The sequence below is a fragment of the Gossypium arboreum genome, chromosome 11 (genome assembly GCF_025698485.1).
Source record: "Gossypium arboreum isolate Shixiya-1 chromosome 11, ASM2569848v2, whole genome shotgun sequence".
NCBI classification, from domain to species: domain Eukaryota; kingdom Viridiplantae; phylum Streptophyta; class Magnoliopsida; order Malvales; family Malvaceae; genus Gossypium; species Gossypium arboreum.
Genome location: NC_069080.1, coordinates 99,366,379 through 99,388,600, shown reverse-complemented (window position 1 = coordinate 99,388,600; position 22,222 = coordinate 99,366,379). Strand labels below are relative to the sequence as shown.

Below are 22,222 nucleotides of genomic sequence, written 5' to 3'. Positions count from 1 at the left end.
GCATGTCACATAGTCCCCCATGAGCTTCCTTCAATATTGTCTACCTCAAGTCAAAGTCCTTCGGAACACAAATTCTTCCTCGGAAACACAGAACTCCACCACTATTTAAACCGAACTCAGAAGTTTTCCCTTCCTTAACTTGTTGAAAACGAGCGACCAAAGACTCATCTTCCAACTGCTTTTCCTTAATCTGGTCCACCCAAGTTAGCCTTACTTGCAATTCAGCCAACAAACTACCATCATCATACAAACTTAATCGAGCAAACATTGCTCTCAGATCAGATACGGTTCTACGACTTAAAGCATCGGCTACCACATTAGCCTTTCCTGGGTGATACTCGATTGACCAGTCATAATCCTTAAGCAACTCAATCCATCTCCTTTGCCTAAGGTTCAGCTCCTTCTGAATCAACAAATACTTAAGACTCTTATGGTCTGTGTATCTAATGCACCTCTCTCCGTACAGGTAATGCCTCCAAATCTTGAGTGCAAAAACCACTGCTGCTAACTCCAAATCATGAGTAGGATAGTTCCCCTCGTGAGGTTTAAGCTGTCGTGACGCATATGCCACTACCTTACCCTCCTGCATTAACACGCAGCCTAAACCTACATGTGATGCGTCGCTGTACACAGTAAAATCCTTCCCAGTCTCCGGCTGAATTAACACAGGTGCTTCAGTCAAAACTTTCTTCAACTTTTCAAAAGCTTCCTGCTGGTTCTCAGTCCATACAAATGGTACCCCTTTCTTTATGAGTTTAGTCAGAGGTGCAGCCAACACCGAAAAACCTTCCACAAACCTTCTGTAGTATCCTGCCAATCCCAAGAAACTCCGTATCTCCGATACTGACCTAGGTGGCTTCTACTCCAAAACTGCTTCAATTTTTCGAAGATCCTCCTTAATCCCCTCAGCAGAGACCACATGTCCTAAGAAAGTTACCTCCCTCAACCAGAATTCACACTTGCTGAACTTTGCATAAAGTTCCTTCTCTTTTAACACTTGTAGCACTATATGGAGATGCTCATCATGCTTTGCTTCCGTTTCAGAATATACCAGAATATCGTCAATAAAGACGACTACGAATTGATTCAGAAATGGTTGAAACACTCGATTCATCAGATTTATAAATGCCGCAGGAGCGTTCGTCAGCCCAAATGGCATAACCAGAAATTCGTAATGACCATACCGAGTCCTGAATGTCGTCTTATGGATATCCGTCTCCTTGACCCTTAACTGATGATATCTAGATCTAAGGTCGATCTTAGAAAATACAGAAGCCCCCTTAAGCTGGTCAAACAGATCGTCAATCCTTGGTAGTGGATACTTATTCTTAATGGTCAGTTTGTTCAACTGGCGATAGTCAATGCACATCCGCATTGTACCATCCTTCTTCTTCACGAATAACACCGGTGCTCCCCATGGAGACACACTTGGCCTAATAAAGCCCCTATCCAATAACTCTTGAATTTGTGCCTTTAGCTCCACCAACTCCTTCGGTGCCATCCTATACGGTGCGATAGACACTGGCGCCGTTCCAGGCAACAAGTCGATTCCAAACTCCACTTCTCGGTTTGGAGGTAATCCCGGAAGCTCCTCCAGAAAAACATCTTGAAACTCCTTTACGGTCCTGACCTTATCCACTGTCAATCCCTTCTCTTCCGACTGGCTTACGAATGTCAAATAGGCCTCACAACCTTTTCGAATCCATTTTTTGGCCCTCAATGCCAACACCACATTAGACAAATAATCCCCTCGCTCACCTATCATCATAACCTCCTCACCCTCCGTGGTCCTTAACACCATTCGATTTGCAGCACAATCCAAAGTCGCCCTATGCTTAACAAGCCAGTCCATTCCTAGAATGAGGTCAAACTTTCCGAACGACAACTCCATTAGATCTCCAAGAAAGATCCTACCTCGAGTTTGTAGAGGTACATCCCTATACAATTTGTCTACCCTAACCGAGTGGCCCAAAGGACTTAACACAGATACCCCACTCACTATCTTTTTAGAATGCACTCCCAATGACCCTGATATGGCACATACAACATAGGAATGAGTAGATCCAATATCCACCAAAGTAGTATATGGCATGCTAGAAACCAAAAATGTACCAGTTATGACGTCAGGTGCGTCGCCCTCCTCTCGATGACGAGTCCATACACCAACGCTGGCTGTTGAGCCTCGGCATTTCCGGCACCCCTGCCAGGTGCCCCTCGACCTCGACCATTTTCATTTCCACTTTCGCCCCTACCTTATCTACGTCCTCTCAGTGGTTGTGGTCCACCTCTCGCGGGTTGAACAACCCTCAGACAACAACTTTGAGCTCGATCGGCTCTCGTAGGCGATCCTTAACTCTGTGCTCTATAGATCCGCATCGGAAACAAGCACCGGAACATTTCCTACACTCACCCAAATGTACCTTTCCACAGTCTCCACAGATTGGTGGTCTAACCATATTCATCGGCACTGCTCGCACTGGTTCCTCTACTCTTGCTCTATTAATGTTCTTATTGGCACCACCCGAGGGTCCTGAATCCCTCCGAAAATGATTCCGATCTTTCTCACGGTTCTACCTCTCAGTACGCTTTACCTCCTCAGCTATCTTAGCTTTTTCCACCAGAACCGCGAAATCCCGCTCCCTCTGCGGAGCAATCAGCACCTTAAGGTCATATCTGAGTCCATCCTCAAAGTAAACGCTACGCTCATACTCCGTAGCGACTATCCCCATAGCATACCGACTCAGCCTTAGAAACTCAGCCTCATACTCAGCGACAGTTTTACATCCCTGGATCAGATTCAGGAATTCCTTCCTGCAGGCATCCACATAACTTGCCCCGACGTACTTTCCTTTAAAGGCTGTCTTAAACAGCTCTCAAGTAACCCTATCATTTGGGTTCCATCCTCACGGTGAGCTACCATCGATAAGCCTCATCTCGCATGACGATACACCCCTTTCACTTCGCTCCACCGAGCAGTCCAAGTCATCCATAATTCGTTCTGTGGCCTTCAACCAATATTCTGCCACATTCGGAGTGATACCAGACACACCCCTAAAAATCTCAGCTCCGTTGGCCCGGAGTCGTTCCGAAATGGACCCCCGAACTCCATTGCCCGTACTTGCCCCGGCAACCCTTTCCAGAACTCGAAGCATAGTCTACGACAGAGCGTCATCCCCGACACTACGATCATGAGACTCTACTTCTGTTGTCGATGGTACCGGTGCATCTGCCGCCGACATATATCCCAAAGATGAAGATACTGCTCGAGCCCTTTTATCAGCCACGTCCACGGCCTCTTCCACGAGTGGCTCTTGTACTCATATCGTATTATCTGATTATGAATTTTATGCATTAATATCATTCCAATGTTTATTACATATGTTTTATGATTCAGACAGTAATTCAGAGTTGGTTTTCGCAGAATCGATGTCTAGCTACAGTTTCAGTCTTTTAGCAAGCTTTTCTAGGAATTCAATAGCATCCTATCTAGAGGATTCTAGTAAAGTTTCAGTACAGACAGATAATTCAGAATATATTCAGAAAAATTCAGAATACTTACAGGCTTGGGTCGGAGATTCAAAATGCCACATTCAGAAGTCTAGATTTTAAAAACTGAATTATTATTTTTTTTTGAAATCTTCGTTTTTGTAAACCCATTCCACAGCCGAGTTGTTGCAACCCAGGCTCTGATACCACTAAATGTAACACCCCAAACCCGGCCTAGACGTTATGACCGGATCCGACGTACCACATCAAAAACGTTAAAAACATTTTTTCGTTCTAAGTTCAGAAAATCGTACTTGATGTTCAAAGGATTAATTCATTAAGGGTTAAAGTGAATGGAAGCTGTGCACCAGGTAGGAAACCGGAAAAGAGGAGGTGAGTCCATCGGACTGCTTAAGTACCAAGCTCATTCGGATCTAATCCTAGACATGCACACCGCCATTGCCACACTCTAACATCGCGTATATTTTTAGGTTACCATTGTAATTATGTCTATTTTAGAAAAAAAACATGTTTAAATTTGGAAAACATGATCATAGCAGAAGCCTTGTTTGTAATCGTGTTACTTTGAAATCAGTTTATGTTTCTGGAAAACGAACCCTAGATCTAGCCCATTTTGATAGTTAATATAATTTAGGATCATCATAATAAGTTATAAATCAAAACCCAAATAAAAATAATCATAAGCGGCCTTATTACATAACAAAACCCAAATCATCAAAGTAAAGAAAATTTAAGTCTAAATCACCAGAAGAAATCCATATTGCAGAACGAGTGGCCACTCCGAATCCCTCGCAGCTCCAAGCCCACTATGGCTGGGGATTACCTGCATAGATGAAAATAGGGGATGAGTTTGGGTAAACTCAGTGTGTAAAATTGACCCAACCATAGCCCATATCAGCTCAAACCACAGAAACAAAATAAATTGGCCTTAGCCCAGAACAGAATACAGAATTAAGCCCATAGGCCCATAACAGATCAGATCAGATATTTCATGTATATGCAAAACCCAACACATAACCAACCACATACACCCCCTTACCAACCTTTCACCATGTGGGGAGACTACTCGACCCACCCAACCGCTACACGCCAAAGAATTATGCAGCATGGCTGCCAGAATAGATAATGTGACAGAGTCACCAGATACAGATAATCGTGGCAGAGCCACCAGAACAGAAATATGTGGCAGAGCTACCAGATCAGATAATTGTGGCATAGCCACCAGGACGCTTCCTCCAAATATAACCCATGTCCCCCTACAACAAATATTCATTCATGGCATACATCATACAGATTTAAATCAACATGCTTTTCAGACAAAATTAACCCTAGGGGCATATTGGTCATTTACACCTAGGGGTATCATGGTAATTTCCCATACATAAGGGTATTATAGTAATTTAGCTACTTTTAGGGTTTTTATGCATATCCTAACCATTTACGTACTATCAGAACACTTACCGCGCATACTTACCGAATTGAGCCCGTTGGCCCATGAACCCGATTTTTGGCCCATTAAGCCCACATTATCAAAATGCACGAAATCGCACGTACTGTAGTTTATTACCTTCAATATACCAAACATACAAACCCAACTATCTTACGAGCATTCGCACCCTCGCAAACTCCCAAAATACCAACTTTTCGGCTTTTCGGCTTTTACTGATCTAGTCTACGAGAGGGTGTCAGTTACACACCTATTTTATGACGATTCGTTGTCGAGATCCACGCATGAACTGACTACAATTAATTCACTAACACATTACTCTAGATATCGAATTAATACTGAGTAAATAGCCCCTTACCATATTCGGCCAAACATGCTTAAAACCTTCTTGCTCTTACCTTGTTGCCGAACTATGTCTTAAATCCAAAGATTTGATCATTCCACTTGTCCAAGCCCTTGATCAGCAGCCTCTAAATCACACCATTTACCAAAGCAGAACAGTTATTACAACCCTTTAGGGCTACAAGTCCAAAAACGACAACCTCCCTAGCCTTTTAGGGATTCCGGCTTTTCTTAAAATATGAAAGATAGACTAAGATGGAAAGACTTACCACCGATTATTTTAGTCAACGTTCCCCCTTAGTTCCTACTTGATTCTGATGCAGTTCTAAGCCATCAAACGATAACAAAAGTTGAGCCCTCAGTGATCTCAGTATTCGGCTATGTCCCTAGGATAGTGTGGGAGTTTCGGCTTTTTGCAAAAGTGTAGAGAAAGATAAAATATGAGGGTTTTTACTTGCGGTATTGTTAACAGAAACCTGAGGTTTAGAGGTTGAGAGAATCGGCCAAAGATGATGAGAAAAATAAAAGATTTGGCTAGGGAAAAATCGGTACAAAAGGAGTCAAGTTTTCGGGATTTCGAGATTTGAGGCAATCGGCTATAGTCTTAAAAAATAATGGAAGGAAGGTGGTATAGAGTAGGGTGGCTGAAGGATTCAGCTATGGGGAAAAGAAGAAGAAAAGAATAAGTGGGTGGAGAGAAGAGAAAAAGAAAAGAAGAAGAGAAAGATCAGGAAACGACACCACTTACCACTAATGCCGAATTTATACTGGCACTAACCCTAGCCGAAATTCCCATGCTAAAGTCCCTTGGCCGGCCACCTCTTTTTCCTTGATCAGCTCCTAGATTTCCTCCCTTATCTGCTCCTAAATCCTATCCCTTATCAACTCCTAAATCCTACCCCTTATCAACTCCTAAATCCTATCCTGACAGACTTTCACTTGGGCCCACTACTTACCTTTTCCATTCATAAAATTAATCCCTTATTTTTGTCATTGTGACTTGAACACTGGTCCTCCCAATCATCCACATGCCACTTATAGCATTCCTAGTGGCGTCACTTAGCCACTTTACCACATGCTTCCTTGTGATTTATTTTACACAATTAATACCTAAAAGCCCAATTAACCAGAACCCTTTTTTCTTATGGAATTAATTAAAACTACCGGGTTTTACCTTAAACTTGGGCCTTCTAGAGGCCCACTACCATACTTAATCCTATGACAAACAAACAGGTCACAAAATTTTAAATTTTCCAATATTTTTAAAATTCCCAAAAATTGGGGCGTTACATGGCATCAAGTTCTTGATATTGGGTGAGGTTGCTATTGAAACTTTTAAAAGAACAGGATGCAAATATAATAGCATAACTCTATCAGAGCAGTAATTGAACTATGCTCATGAGAGAGTGAATGAAGCTGGACTTGAAGTATCCATGTCTGAAAATGGCTTCTGTCTGCAACTAACTCTATTAATATTTGTTGTTTTCTGATCATATTTATTGTTTACTACTACATTTATCATAAATTATGCACACTAAATTTTTCTACCTAATTATTTGTTGAGGAAATGTTTAGAAAGTGTGAAAGAAGGCATGTACTATTGAACCCACTGTAGACAGTGCAGTTCCTGTTAGTTAAGTCTGTTGAAGTTTGTTAGTAGTTAGTTCTTCTGTTTGTTGAAGTTAGTTTGGTTATATAGATAAGCAGGTTCTTGTGCTTAACAAAATATATGAAGCATTCAAGATTACTCAGTTTTCCTCTAAATGTTCTTTCTAAGGTTTCTAAACTTTTGCATTGTTGTTAGTCTACTTCCATTGATGAACTGATTCTTGCGATTCCCTATGTACAGCAAAGTGTTTGTCAAGGTAGCAAACCATAAATTTTCTGTTTCTTTAATGCGAATATGTTTTTTTCTGACAATTATGAAGGTCTGAACATGTTTTGTATATTAATATTTAAATTTAAATCTAAATTTGACTTTTACCGGCACTTTAAAATGCTTTGAAAAGAATCTTATTTATAACGGGAATTAAAATTGTCGGAAAAATTTGTGTTAACTATATTGAAAATCAGCCAGCTGGAATTTTTTTTTTACTAGCATCGGCTTAGCCAGCAGTCAATGAACTACTGGTAAAATGTATATCGATAATTTTTTTTATTTTATCTACGCTTGTTAATGTCAAAAAAAAGTGATAAAGCACTTAATGGATATTTCTTTATTATTTATTTTAATTAATTATGGATATGAATTCTACTTAATTTGACACTTAGTCCATCAATTTTATGTAGGTATAATTATTGTTTAATGTGTTAAAAATGAGTCTATATACAATTTTTATGTAGGTACAATTATCGATGATTTTTTTTATTTCAATAGATTTTTCTTACTTTTTTTTATTGTTGTTTAAATTTATAGATTAGTTTGAGCTAATTTTAAGAAGATCCAATTTTTGGAATTGTGAGACTTAAAATCATATCCCAAATCTTTCATTTCGATATTTGCTATTTCTCCGGATAAGGAGATAGATATTGTCATCTCATAAAGTCATTTTGACATCAAGTTAAAAAGGATCTATTGATTCAGTATTGTGCGGCGTACAGTTAGAAGAACCGATATGATCGATTGTTATATTTGGTCTATCAAGGAACACATTAACGTGTCCAATTAAGTGATTGGTTGGATCTGTCAAGGGAAATAACAATCAAATTTAAACGACATTGACAGTTGAGGCCGTTGATTTAAGTCATGCCCTTCTACTTTGCAAGGCTACCAAAAAACTAAATTGTGAACGTCTGATTCATGGTTGTTCGTTCGATAAAGGTTAGTTGTTGGGTGTTCTCACAATTAATTTACACACGGAAAGGTTGGTGGTTTGAGGCATTCTCCATCACTATAAGTGATTTATCGATTGGAGGAGAAAATTCATTATAGGTTAAGTTTGAAACCGGAACTATAATCAAGCCTAAAGCTAGAGCGTGTCACATCAATTTATTTAGTTTTAATTTATTTTACTACAATTTCAATTTATTTTTGTTATTTTTATTTTTAATTAGATTTAATCTCTACTTTTTATTTTCGTATAGGTCGACATATGTATTGGGCACAACCGTTATTTGACCGCGCAACTTGGTTACAATTTTAGATTCTCGATCCATGTAGGATCGACCCTACTTTCTATACTGCTATTTATATATTGTTTAGACGTAATAATTGTTTTTTTTAGATTTCACACCTATAAAAATATAAGTTTTAAAGTGATTTTTAAATAAGTTATACTTTCAATTATATAAAATTTTATTTTAATGTTCTTAATGGTCATTTTGTATTTATATTACAATCCATCTCATCGTTACTGTTATTCTTGTGTATAAACACATATCTTATCATTGATTTTAATCTTATTACGTTAATGATAGCAAGATAAATTTATATTTTAATGTATTTATTTTGGCTAATTATCATATAAAATGCTATTAAATTTGGGTTTTTCTTATCAGGAATAAAGTTGGTGTGCTAAATTTAAACTCTTACAAAGAGGGGCTAAATTGGAGCAAAAAGTAAAGATGACTAGATAAAGGTTGAAGGATTTAAAATTTTTTTTCTTTAAAGTGGTTGGATAAAGATTGGAGGAATTTTGATATTGTTAAAATTCTGTAATTAGTTTGAATTTAATCTCTAGTTTAAATTTGATTTTAAAATTTTTGATTTATTTAGTGATAATATTTAGGAAAAATCTAGCTAAATTTTAGCACTAGAAGTGTATATAAATAACTAGTGGCTAAAATCAATTAAACACACACTTGGCTTTTGGCATTTAATAAAATTCTTCCTTTTTTCCTTCTTGCGTCTGCTCCATTCTACCATTTCAATTTTCTTTCTTTTGCTTTCAATGTTTTTGGCTTATTTGCCTTTCAAGCCCCCTCCCCTTCCCACTTTCCACAAATCCATTTAAACAATTTCTATACACCTTCAAGCATGATTCTTTTCATGATTAATTAAACCCTTTTTAGCCTCAACTCGGTTATCGCTTTGACAAAGTAATCGTGAGATATGAACCCACACTAAATACTTTGTAATTCGATATTCGCTATCTCTCTTGTAAGAGATAGTACAAATTCGTCCTTTAAAGTTGATTCGGTTTCAACTCAAAAAGCATGCGTTGGGTTGGAATCGTTTGACATAAAGTTGAGAAGTTGAGTCGACCGTGTTATGTTCAAAACCCCGCAAACAAATTGGCATGTTCAATTGGAAAAAGCTAGTTGGATTTCGTCAAGGGAGATAGTGATCGGATTTAAAAGACCCATACGGTTGAGGCCGTTAATTCAAGTTGGGCTTTTTAGATTTCAAGGCTGTTGAAGTATTAAATTGCGGGTACGTGCCATGTGATTGGAAATTCAAAAAATGTCGATTTACAGGTGATACCGGGATCGACTATGAGAGGAAGAGTTGGCAGTTTGAGGGATCATCGATTGCTATAATCAGCTTATCGCTTGGAAGGGAAAACCTATTTTAAGGATCAATTCAAGATTGGAGTACACCAATGCCAAGACTAAGCTTACAAATATTTTATTTACCAATTTACTTTATTTACTTAAATTTATTTTTTTTGTAAAGATAGTTGATCAGTTTGTAAGTAGTTATAGTTTACAATTTAGCTATACAATGTCATCACTTGTAAGTTAATTGAGAGGAGATAAATGAAAGTTTATTCTTAATATTCTCTTTAACTTCTCAACATGGTATCAGACTCACTAAATTTTTTTCTTTACTGAGCTGTGATCTTGTTGTTATCGAGCTTTTTTATCGTTGTTGCTTGTTTCTCTTTCGTTTGCTCTTTTCTAAATTCATTTCTTCTTTCTCATTGTCGTTATGCCTCTGATAGATGCTTTTCTCATTGATTTCAATCACATCATTTATCTTCATTCTTCTAATATGCCTAGAGCACTTTTGGTTTCTCATCAACTCACTGGAATTGAGAATTATAGTATTTGGAGACATTCTATGCGTATTACATTTCTAGCTAAGAATAAATTAGGGTTTCTTGATGGAGATTGTCAAGGAGAAGACTTTGATGAATCGCTTTATCCTCAATGAGATCGCTGCAATGCGATTGCCCTTTCTTGGATACTCAATATCATTAGCAAGAAATTGTCTGCTGGTATCATTCTAAAAGAATGCTATGTTAAAGCGGATGGACCACGTATGTTTTTCTTGCATCGAGAGATTGCTACACTGGTTCAAGGTGATTTTTCTATTTCTGCTTATTTCACTAAACTAAAGCTTCTTTAGGATAAATATAGTGTGGTAGTTCCCTTCTCTTCCTGTGAATGTGAAAACTCTCAGGAGAACATGAAACATATTATTCAACAATGTTTGTTTCAGTTATTAATGAGACTTAATGAAACATTTTCTGCCGTCTAGAGTCAGATTCTTCTTATGCAGCCTTTTCCTTCTGTAAATCAAGCATATTCTATATTTATGCAGGAAGAATCACAACGTGTTCACTTAAGTGGCATTTATCTGTTAGCTGATTCCAATGTTATGTATTCCAATGTCTTTAGAGTCTCTACTTCTGATCTTCGTCATTTTAATGGGATCTGTGATCACTGTAAAATTAGAGTGCATAAGAAAGAGTAGTGCTATCGTCTCATTGGATTTCCTTTGGACTTTAAATTTTTCAAGAAAAAGGATGCTCAAGTAGCTTTGGCCATTAATTTTGAGTCTTTTGTATCTCTTGACTTGTTTCCTATAACTTCTACTTCCACTTCAGTGGCTCCTGTATTCACTTAGGCACAATATCAGTAGATTCTGGAGCTCTTACACAAAGCTTCACCATTTAATTCAGCTGCAAATTTGGCAGGCAATGTTTCTTAGTGTTTATCTGTTACTGAGCATCCTACCTAGATATTGGACACTGGTGCTACTGATCACATATGTTCTGATTTCCATAACTTGACTCATTCTAGTTCATGTGCCTTGAGTTCTAGGTTTGTTTATTTTTTTAATGGTAAACAGGCACCTATCACACACATTGGATCCTTTGTGTTATCTCCTGGTTGTGTTTTACAGAATGTTTTATATGTTCTTGATTTCACTCACAATCTCCTTTTTGTTTCCAAACTCACTCAGAAACTATATTGTGCGGTTCTTTTTTATCCTGATTTTTGTTTATTTTAAGATCTCTCCACTTGAAGGACGAAGGGGATTGATAAAAGGTCTAGAGGGCTCTATGTGTTTGTGTCACCTGAAATTTCTTCTGTTTTTTTTTTACTGATTGTAATTCCAATTCAGTCTTGTAATTCCAATTAAGTTTCTACATTTGGTTGTGCTTTAGCTTCTAAAGGTCCAAAATGTATGTCTTCCTTTAATAATAATACAACTATTTGGCATACTTGTTTGGGGCATGCTGTTTTTGCCAAAATGAATAAAATCTCTTATTTGCATCTTGGTAAGCTCACTGTCAATAAGATTCATCTATGTGACATCTATCATTTAGCAAAACAAACCAAGATACCATTCTCATTAAGTTAGTCTAAGTGTTGGAACATTAACAGCAAACAAAGGCAAACAGGAACAAATTGGAAATTGAGCCAAAAAAAAAACTGAAAAAAGATTCATGTATTTTATTACAATTGATAATATAAACGGGTTACAAAACATGTGACAGTTACCTAATGAATTAACTACTCCCACTAATACATGACAAATTCAAAACTAAAACTTACACACAAAAGAAATAGCTGACATATTAGCTCTTATATCAAGTTCAAATCAAAACTAATCTTACTGACTCATATAACAAAATATTACAAATTACAAGTTAACTAAAACAAGTTATATTTGAACTAAACAAATACAAAACACTACTGCTTCTCTTGGTTTTGCTTCGATTTTAGTCTGCTTGGTAAGCTGCTGCTGTTGGTCACTTATTGCATTGCAGACCAATGCTCAACACTCCTCCTTGGCCTGTATGCAACATACACCAATTTTGCTTTTTAAAACTTCAAACCTTGTAGCACCGAGTAGCTTGGTCAAAATATCAGGCAATTGGTTTTCTGAGCTACAATTAACAAGACTGACTTCTTTTGATTGCTCAGCCTCTCGAACAAAATGAAGTTTGATCTTAAAATGTTTGGTTTTACTATGAAAAATTGAATTTTTAGCTATGGCAACTGCTGATTGGTTATCAACCATGATTTCAGTTGGTTGTGTTTGTTCTTCATTCAAGTCAAATAAAAGTTTCCTAAGCCAAATGGCTTGATTAACAGCTATAGCAGCCGCAATGTACTCTGCTTCAGCTATGGATTGAGCAACAGTTTGTTACTTCTTTGAGCTCCAACAGAAAACTCCTGATCTTAGAGTAAAGAAATAACCAGAGGTGCTTTTCATGTCATTGACAGGGCCAGCCCAATCACTATCAGAATATCCAGATAGCTTAAGCTCTTTTCCTTTTTTAAACTTGACTCCATAGCTCAAAGTCCCCTTGACATATCTGAGGATTCTCTTAGCTGCTTTAAAGTGAACCACATAATAACAGTGCATAAATCTAAAAAAAAGACTAACACCAAAACACCAAACATAATATCAAGCCTAGTTGCAGTTAAGTAAAGCAAGCAACCTACTAGGCTTCGATATTCCCTCTTATCAATCCTCTCTTGATTCCCATTACTAGTCAGCTTCTCTCATTGAGCCACTGGTGTACTGACTATTTTACAATTAGTCATACAGAATCTGTTGATAATCTTCAAAGCAAAAGCATGTTGGCTGATGAAAATACCTTGATCAGATTGGTTCACTTCCATGCCAAGGAAGTAAGTCATGACTTCCAAATCTGTCATTTCAAACCTCTCATGCATTTTCATTTTGAATTCACTAATCAATTTATTTTTGCTTCCAGTCACAAGCAAATCATCCACATAGAGTGATACAATCAGCAAAGTCTTATTTTTTAACCTCTTCACATAAAATGTAGCTTCACTAGCACTTTTTTAAAACTCGAGCCTAGATAGGTATGTGTCAACCCTGTCATACCAGGCCCTTGGTGCCTCCTTCAGGCTATACAGAGCCTTTTCAGCTTATAAACCTTGTCCTCTTCTCCTAGGACCTTACACCCTTCAGGTTGCTCAATAAATATCTTCTCTTTGAGGAAGCCATTAAGAAATGCTGACTTGACATCCAATTGGTGAACCCTCCATTGTTTCTGAGCAGCTAAGGCAAACAGTAGCTTGATTGTGTCAAGCCTTACTACTGGTGCAAAAGTCTCCATGAAATCGATGCCATACTGCTGATTGTAGCCTTTCACCACAAGCCTTGCCTTGTGCTTGTTCAATGAGCCATCAGTATTATACTTGGCTCTAAACACCCACTTGACACCTATGACTTTCTTATGATCTGGTCTATCCACCAATTCCTAAGTGTAATTCTCGTGAATCATATCTAATTCAGCTTTCATGGCTTTCTTCCAATGTTTATCCCTTACAGCTTCCTCAAAATCAAAAGGTTCAACTGTTGCAACATCACATCTTTGATAGATGTCAACAATAGTTTTAGTGCCTCTCACAGGAGCATCATCAAAGTCTTCATTGCTGGGCTCATTTTCAAATGGTTCGAAGTTCCTGTTAAGTTAATCTTCTTCAATCAGCCTTACTTCTACTCTATCCCAACTCCAAACCTTTTCTTCACTAAATCTGATATCCCTACTCACCACAATTTTCTTTGTTGAAGGATCAAACACCTTGTATCCCTTCTTAATGTTGTTGTAGCCAACAAAGATTCCTAAAACAGCCATTCTTTCAAGTTTGGTTCTCTTCTCAATAGAAATGTGAGCATAACAGACACAGCCAAAAACTTTGAGGTGTGAAACTGTTGGCTTGAGTCCATGTCAGGCTTCAAAAGGATTTTTTTTTGCTTCAAATCATGTGTTGGCAACTTGTTGAGCATGTATACTGAGGTATTGACAGCCTCAGCCCAAAATTTGCTTAGTAGCTTGCTTTGAAATAGCAAATATCTGGCCATATTCAACACTGTTCTATTCTTTCTCTCACATACACCATTCTACTGAGGAGTATAAGCTATTTTAAGCTAATGATGAATTCTTGCTTGTTCACACAGCTTTTGAAATCTTTCAAATAGGTACTCAGTGCTATTGTCTATTCTCAAAGCCTTGATTTTGCAACTTGCCTAGTTCTCAGCTAGTGCTTTGAATTTGCTAAAGGCTTCAAACATTTCATACTTTTGCTTCAAGAAATAAACGCAGCAAAACCTAGTCAGATCATTAATGAATAGCATAAAATATCTACTGTCATTCAAGGAAGGAGTCCTCATTAGCCCACAGACATCAGAATAAACCAGCTCAAGCTTGTCTCTAGCCCTCCATGCCTTGTTGACTGCAAAAGGTAATCTAGCCTGCTTACCTAGCTAGCAGACTTCACAAACAGTGTCTCTAACTTCAACTTTTGACATGTCATCTACCAAATTCAACTTGTACAGTAGATCAAGTGATCTAAAATTGACATGGCCTAGTCTCCTATGCCAAAGACCAGCATTATCAGCAAGGTTGGTGTAAGCCTTCTTCTCAAGTTGATTCACATCAAGCATAAAACACCTATCAGTCATTTTTATTGTGACCAACTTTTGACCATGTGTGTCTTCAACAATGTAAGAGCCATTCTTAAAAACTAATGAGTATCCATTTTTCTACTAGCTAACCAACACTAAGTAGATTCTGATCTATGTTAGACACAAAAAACACATCAGAAATTACTTTGTTACCTGAACAAGTGTTGATCACCATATTGCCTCTGCCTTTGGCTTTAATCATGCTCCCATTGCCAATTCTGATTTTAGAGATAAAACTTCTATCGAGATCCTTAAACAACCTCTCATCAGCTGCCATATGATGTGTGCAACACTATCCACTAACCAATTACTTCTGACTTTACTTGAGGATGCAAAATAGGAGGCTGTGAAAACATGCTCCTCTTGAGCTTGAAGATCCTCAGTAACCTGAGCTTGAATTTGTTGCTAAGCTAGTGCCTTCCCTTTGTTCTTACACACCTTCTCAACATGGCCAAGCTGTTTGTAGCTTCTGCACTAGATGTCTGGCTTGTACCAACAATATTTCTCCAAATGTGTGGTCTTCTTGCAATAAATGCATGGTGGGAACCTCTTCTTGCCTACATCCCTCCTTGGTTTCTCCCTTTTATTGAGCCAAAGCTTCTTCCCTTTGTGGCTTGAACCTGAGCCTTCTTTGGCCTTTACTTGGAAAGCTCCTTCAGAATACTCTTCCTACCCGTTGACTCGTTGGCCCTCCTTTGCTCAAGTGTATACAAGGAGTTTATCAGCTTAGATAGTGAGATGATTGACAAGTCTCTCGAGTCCTTAAGTAATGAAATTTTTTACTCAAACTTCTCAGGAAAAGTAGTGATGACTTTTTCAACAACTCTACTTTCACTAAAGTCTTCTCCAAGGAGCCTTATACTGTTGACAGTAGCCATGATCCTATCTGAGTACTGCTTTATAGTCTCTGACTCTTTCATCTTCAAATTTTCAAAATCTTTCCTGAGATTGATCAACTGTTGCTGCTTTGTTTTGTCTGAACCCATGAACTCCTCCTTCAGCTTCTCCCATGCTTGCTTAGGTGAATTGCAAGCCATTATCCTGGTAAAGATAACATCAGGCACATCATTCTGCAAGAAAGCTAAAACTTTATGTTTCTTAGTGCTCTCTTCACTGTACTACCTTATTTGAGCAATCGTGGGATTGGCCCTCAATGGAGGTGGTTCAGCATCATTCTCTACTACATTCCACAAATCTTGTGCCTGGAGATATGTCTTCATTTTTACCACCCAAATGTGATAATTTTCTCCTGTGAACACTGGTGGTGGAGGTGGAGTAAAGCTCATTTTGCTGAAACAAACTCAACAGATTCAATTTCTTTCTTCTCAAGATTTTGTTTTTTCAAAAAACATCCAACAACTGAGGCCCTCAAAGATGACAGGCTCTGATTACCATTTGTTGGAACATTAACAACAAATAAAGGCAAGCAGGAACAAATTGAAAACAAAACGAAACTGAAGAGGAAATTGATCCAAAAAATAACTGAAAAAAGATTCATGTATTTCATTATAATTGATAATATAAATAGGTTACAAAACATGTGATAGTTACCTAATGAATTAACTACTCCCACTAATACATGACAAATTCAAAACTAAAACTTACACACAAAAGAAATAGCTGACATGTTAGCTATTACATCAAGTACAAATCAAAACTAATCTTACTAACTCATATAACAAAATATTACAAATTACAAGTTAACTAAAACAAGTTACATTTGAACTAGACCAAAACAAAACACTACTGCTGCTCTTGGCTCTGCTTCGATTTTAGTCTGCTTGGTAAATTGCTGCTGTTAGTCACTTGTTGCATTGCAGACCAATGCTCAACACTAGGTCTTTTTCACCTTTTGGACTGGTTCATATTGATTTGTAGGGACCATATAGAATCTCTACACATAGTGGTCATCTTTCCGTTCTTACTATAGTTGATGATTACAATAGGATGACTTGGGTATACTTGTTAGGATTGAAATTTGACACAATTCTTCATCTAAAAAAATTTCTTTATCCTTGTCCAAAACCATTTTTCTACAACTATTAAGTATTTACGCAGTGATAATGAGACTGAATTATTCAATATAGCTTGTTCAAAGTTATTTTTTTCCTTAGGAATTGTTCATCAAAGTAGCTATATCTCTACTTCTCAGCAAAATGGGGTAACAAAAAGAAAACATAAACATTTGTTAGAAATTTCTAGGGCCATTCAATTTCAGTCCAAAGTGCCTATTAAGTTTTTCGGGGAGTGTGTTAAAACTACTTGTTACTTTCTTAATACATTTCTCTCTTCTGTCTTAAACTGGAAAGCACCTTTTGCTATACTTTATAACAAAAAACCTACTTTTTCTCATTTTAGAGTATTTGGCTACCTTTTTTATGCTACTTGTCCTAATTATCATGAAAAGTTTTGTGACAGCCTTAAAACGACCCTAGTCGGAATGTGGTTTCGGGACCATAAAACCGAGGCATAAAAATAATTTAATATTTATTTTATTTCCTATAATATGTGTTAACTCATGTGTGACATTTTTGATGTTTTGATTTAGAGCTATAAATGTGAATTTCACTAGAAAAGACCTAGTAGTAAACTTTGAAAGTATGATGGGGAAATGTGTGATGACTAATTAAAGCATGCATGCAAAACAATGGACTTGCATGTCAAATTTCCCCCAATAGCTAGTGGCCGGCCATGACAAGGAATTATGGGCAAAATCATGTCATGAAACATGTTTGGTAAGTGGGTTATGTTGGAATGAATAAAATAAGGAGTATGGAATAAAAAAAAAAATGTGTGTGTGAAGGCTTCTCTCCCTCCCCATTGCCGTGTAGGTAGGAAAGAAAACAAAAAAAATTTGTTCATCCATTTCACTCTATTTTTGGCCGAAAATACTAAGGATAAGGAAGGAGTTTTGCTTCATGCTTGGTTTGGAAGAGGATTAGGAAGGGGTTTGGCTATACTTGCATCAAGATTAAGGTATGTTTGATGTTGTGCCATGAGATTCATGCATGTTTTTGGTTGCTAACTTGATGTTCTTATTAGCCCATGGTTCAAATCTTTGTTATATCATGGGGATGGTATTTGGCCAAGGTGGATTTTGAGTTAATGCCATTGCATGTTAAATATGAAGCTTGATGATGATACATGTGATGGTGGATTGAGGACTCTTAGATTTTCTTTAAGCATTTTTGAATGAGATACTAAGTTCTTTGTGTAATCATGACCAAAATTATGGTGTCGTGATGTATTCGCCATGGTACATCCATAAGTGTGATTTATGCTCATTGCATGGAAAGTAAGATTTGTGTTTCAAATCATGTTCATGTTTAGTTACAATCAACTTGAGATTCGGCTCTAGCATATATATATGTATATATGTTTGAGCATGATGTATTGGTATGACATATATATACTATCTCAAGGTATATACTTACTTATGATGATGTTTGGTTATGAAGGAAATGATAGATGTGTATTGAGTTACAATATGGAATGCATTAGTTAGTAAAATGTATGCTGTTTTTGTGTGGTAATAAGTGTATAATTGGCCTCAACATGGACATGCATATTCGCCACATGAGGGGAAATTGGTGTGCATGCATTCGGTTAGAGGCAAGCATATTGATGCCTATTTTGGCTTAGAAAATTCGCTAAGAGGAATATTAACTAATGTGTTGAGTTCAATTCATGATTCGTACATATGCGACTTTGATGCCTAATGAGTATATATATTGGCTAAGTACCTTGAATTCCTCTTTCGATGCTCAAATGATTAAATCAATTTATTTGTCAAATTAAGCTCAAGAGCAAAGGGGAGCTAAATCCGATAAAGGGAAGGAAAAAGTAGTCGAGTAGCCGTCGAAATCGCTCGACAACATCCAAGGTAAGTACTTGAGTAATAGAGCTTAAGTTCTGAATTGATTAGATCATGTTTAAAGCAAATTAAAATCATGCTCTTTGTGTGTGGCTATTGAGCCGAAATTTCAAGTGTGAATAGTGCCTTGTGTTTGAGTTTTGCTAATGAAAATGAAATACGAATGTGTCATAATTTATTGATAATTGTGCTCGGTTATTCGAATGATGTCCGGGCTAAGTCCCGAAGGCTTTGTGCTAAGTGACTATATCCGGACTAGGATCCGAAGGCATTCGTGTGAGTTAATAAATCCGGGCTAAGCCCGAAGGCATTTGTGCAAGTTACTAAACCCGGGTTAAGTCCCGAAGGCATTCGTGCGAGTCACTATAACCGGGCTTCGTCCCGAAGGCATTTGAGCGAGTCGTTATATCCGGTTAAATTCCGAAGGTACGTGATTCGAGAATGAGCGATCTTGCTATAAAATTTTCAGTTAATACGCTTGAAAAATTCCAGCAATGAGGTATGTTCGTATGTGCTTGAATTAGTTGATTCCTTGAATAATATTCGCTCAATCGAGTAATGGGTTTCAGTATTTGGCTAAGATGATCCCTTATGTATGAACATAGGGGTTGGAATGTGATATGAGTATGATATTGAGAATTTGTGCATATGAAATTATCCGTTAGCTTTATGAATGCTACGCTTTTGTTGTGCTGGAATCTCTTGCTTAAACTTACTAAGCATAAATTGCTTACTCCGTCTTCTCTGTTTCTCTGTTTTATAGATTTTGCTCGTTAGCTATCGGATTCGGGATCATCGAAGTCGAAGTCATCCACACTATCAAAGCCCCCATTTTGGTACAATTTTGGTTGAACTTTGAAATGGCATGTATAGGACTGCCCTTTTGTTGTAGGTCATGTACCTTTCGGTTTTGTGTAAACTTGGATAGCCATGCGAAAATGGCTTATATACGTTTTTAGCATAGTACTATAATCGTTTGTATGTTGATCATTATGAGGTATGGAATTATTTTGAACGATTAGCCATTGGAATGGTTAATCATGATCACACTTTGTGCTATGTATGCAAAAAGGGCCAATTGAATCATGGAAATCATGAAATAGGTAAAGCCTACCTTAAAGGCAGATGCTGACAGCAGCAGTGATGTGGATGTGAAAAATCACTAAAAATAGTAGGAATGGTATTAAATAGTGAATAAATTATGTAAATGAACTTTGATGAATCTACTTTCATGTGGAAGAAACGAAACGGTCATATGAGTTATATGTTAAGAGATATTAAAGTTCTCGTGAAACAGGGCCAGAACGGTTTCTGGATCCCCTGTTCCGACTTTGGAAATTCATTGTAAATTAACCAGAGATAATTATGAGTCATGCCATATATGTATAGATTCCTCTCTGAGTCTAGTTTCTATAGAAACAAACGACATCAGTATTAAAACCCTGTACAAGGAGATATTCAATTCGTAACGCACGAAGGTCAGTGTAGTCGAACCCTAGGATAGGGGAGACTTTAACTAATAAACTGTACTAATTGGATCGACCAAAAATTCTAGAAAAAATCTGTAGATGGACATATGAGTCTAGTTTCAGGGAAAAATTACGAAACAAATTTTCGAGCTTTGAAACTCAAGATATGATTTTTAAGGCGACAGTGACGTAGTGACCAGCTAGTCTGGAAATTTCTAAATGGACTGTGAAAATAGTTAAGTCTGTGTGCACCTTGTGTCCGATTCCGGTAACGGACTCGGGTACGGGGTGTTACAAGTTTTCTCCTAAGGCTATACCTTTTGTTTTCATGGGTTACTCAAAAAGGTTACAATCTCTTTAATCTACAAACCAAATCTTTTTTTGTCAATAGGGATGTTATTTTTCATGAGACCATTTTTCCATTCCAATTTCCTCAAGATCTTATTTCCAGTTTCTTTCTCTCTGAACCACAAATTTCTGATGATGAATTTTTAGCTCTCACTCCTCAATCTTCACCTCAACCTTCACAATTATCTTCTTTTCCATATTCTCCTGTCTCAACAAGTACCCTTCCCCAAAGTCAGTCTTCACATCGGTCACCACAAAGTCAGTCTTCACAAATCCAGTTACAATCTTAGTCACAAAATCCTTCAGAAGTTAAAAAGTCTACTAAAGTATCTTGACCACCCCATTGGTTGAATGATTATGTGTATTCCTGCCAATCCTTCATCCTTCCAGGTCAATACCCAAATTTTCATCATCTTTCATATTCTCAATTACCTAAACACACTCAAGATTACTTATCTTCTACATCCACACTTGTTGAACCACACACATATACTGAAGCCATAACAAATCCCTTATGGGTTCAAGCTAAGAAAGAGGAGATTCAAGCTTTGGGAAATAATCATACATGGTCTATAGTATCTTTGCCCCTGGTAAAACTCTCATTGGCTGCAAATGGGTTTATAAGATTAAATACATGGCCTCTGGTGCTGTTAAAAGACTCAAAGCACGTCTTATTGCTAAAGGATACAATTAAAGAGAAGGTATTGGCTACACAAAAACCTTCTCTCCAGTGGCCAAATTGGTTACTGTTCGACCTCTCCTTACCCTTGCTACAGTTTTTTTACTGGCTTTTATATCAATGGATGTCTACAATGCTTTTTTACAAGGTGATTTAGTTGAGGAAGTCTACATGAAGCTACCTCAAAGATTTTGTAGCCAGGGGGAGAACAAAGTATGTTTGCTGCAAAAGTCTATATAGTTTAAAGTAGGCATCTAGGCAATGGAACATGAAGCTAACTGAGGCATTACTAGTTGCTGGATTTCAACAGAGTAATTTTGATTACTCTATGTTCAACCCTTAAAAATGGATTAGCAATGGCTTAATAAAGGGATTACCATGGGACTTAGACAACTACTTGGGGCTATCTACTCCAACTGGCAAAAGGGAAGGGTAACAGTTTATTAGTCATGTTGATAGATGTGGATGATTTAATGATCACTAGGAATAACGAAGGGATGATTGCTAAGTTGAAAGGCATATTAAATCAGAACTTTAAAATGAAAGACGTGGGAAAATTGAAGTATTTTCTTGGATTCGAAGTTCTAAGATCAAAAGAGGGAATTTTGTTGAATTAGAGGAAATATGCCATGGAGCTTATTGAAGATGCAGGATTAGGAGGAGCTAAGCCTGCTCCAACTTCTCTAGAACATAATTTAAAGCTTACTATAGTTGAGTTTGATGAAACACTACAGTAGAATTCTGGTGATTCCCTAATTGAAGACAAGACAATTTATCAGAGATTATTAGAAGATTGCTTTATTTGACTCATACCAGGTCAAACATTACTTATGCAGTGCAACATTTGAGTCAATTTATGCAGCAGCCTAAGAATTCACATCTTGAAGCAGCATTGAGAGTTGCGAGATATGTGAAGAAAGAACCAGGGCAAGGCTTG

The 22,222-nt window shown here is 37.3% G+C and overlaps 1 protein-coding gene across 1 annotated transcript; it reads right to left on the bottom strand.

The window, feature by feature from the left end:
• Positions 1 to 15,694: 15,694 nt before the first annotated feature.
• Positions 15,695 to 16,201, bottom strand: LOC108471702 (uncharacterized). Its single transcript, XM_017773279.1, has 2 exons — positions 16,038 to 16,201; positions 15,695 to 15,956 (listed from the first exon to the last, which is right to left on the bottom strand). Exons 1-2 carry the CDS (start codon positions 16,199 to 16,201, stop codon positions 15,695 to 15,697), a joined length of 426 nt encoding a protein of 141 aa, XP_017628768.1.
• Between the last annotated feature and the right edge of the window lie 6,021 nt (positions 16,202 to 22,222).

Coding starts and splice junctions, on each gene's coding strand:
- LOC108471702 (XM_017773279.1), bottom strand. CDS start 16,201: ATGAGCTTTACTCCACCTCCACCACCAGTGTTCACAGGAGAAAATTAT. Junction 15,957..16,037: donor CCCACGATTGCTCAAATAAG/GTAGTACAGTGA, acceptor TATCTTTACCAG/GATAATGGCTTGCAATTCAC.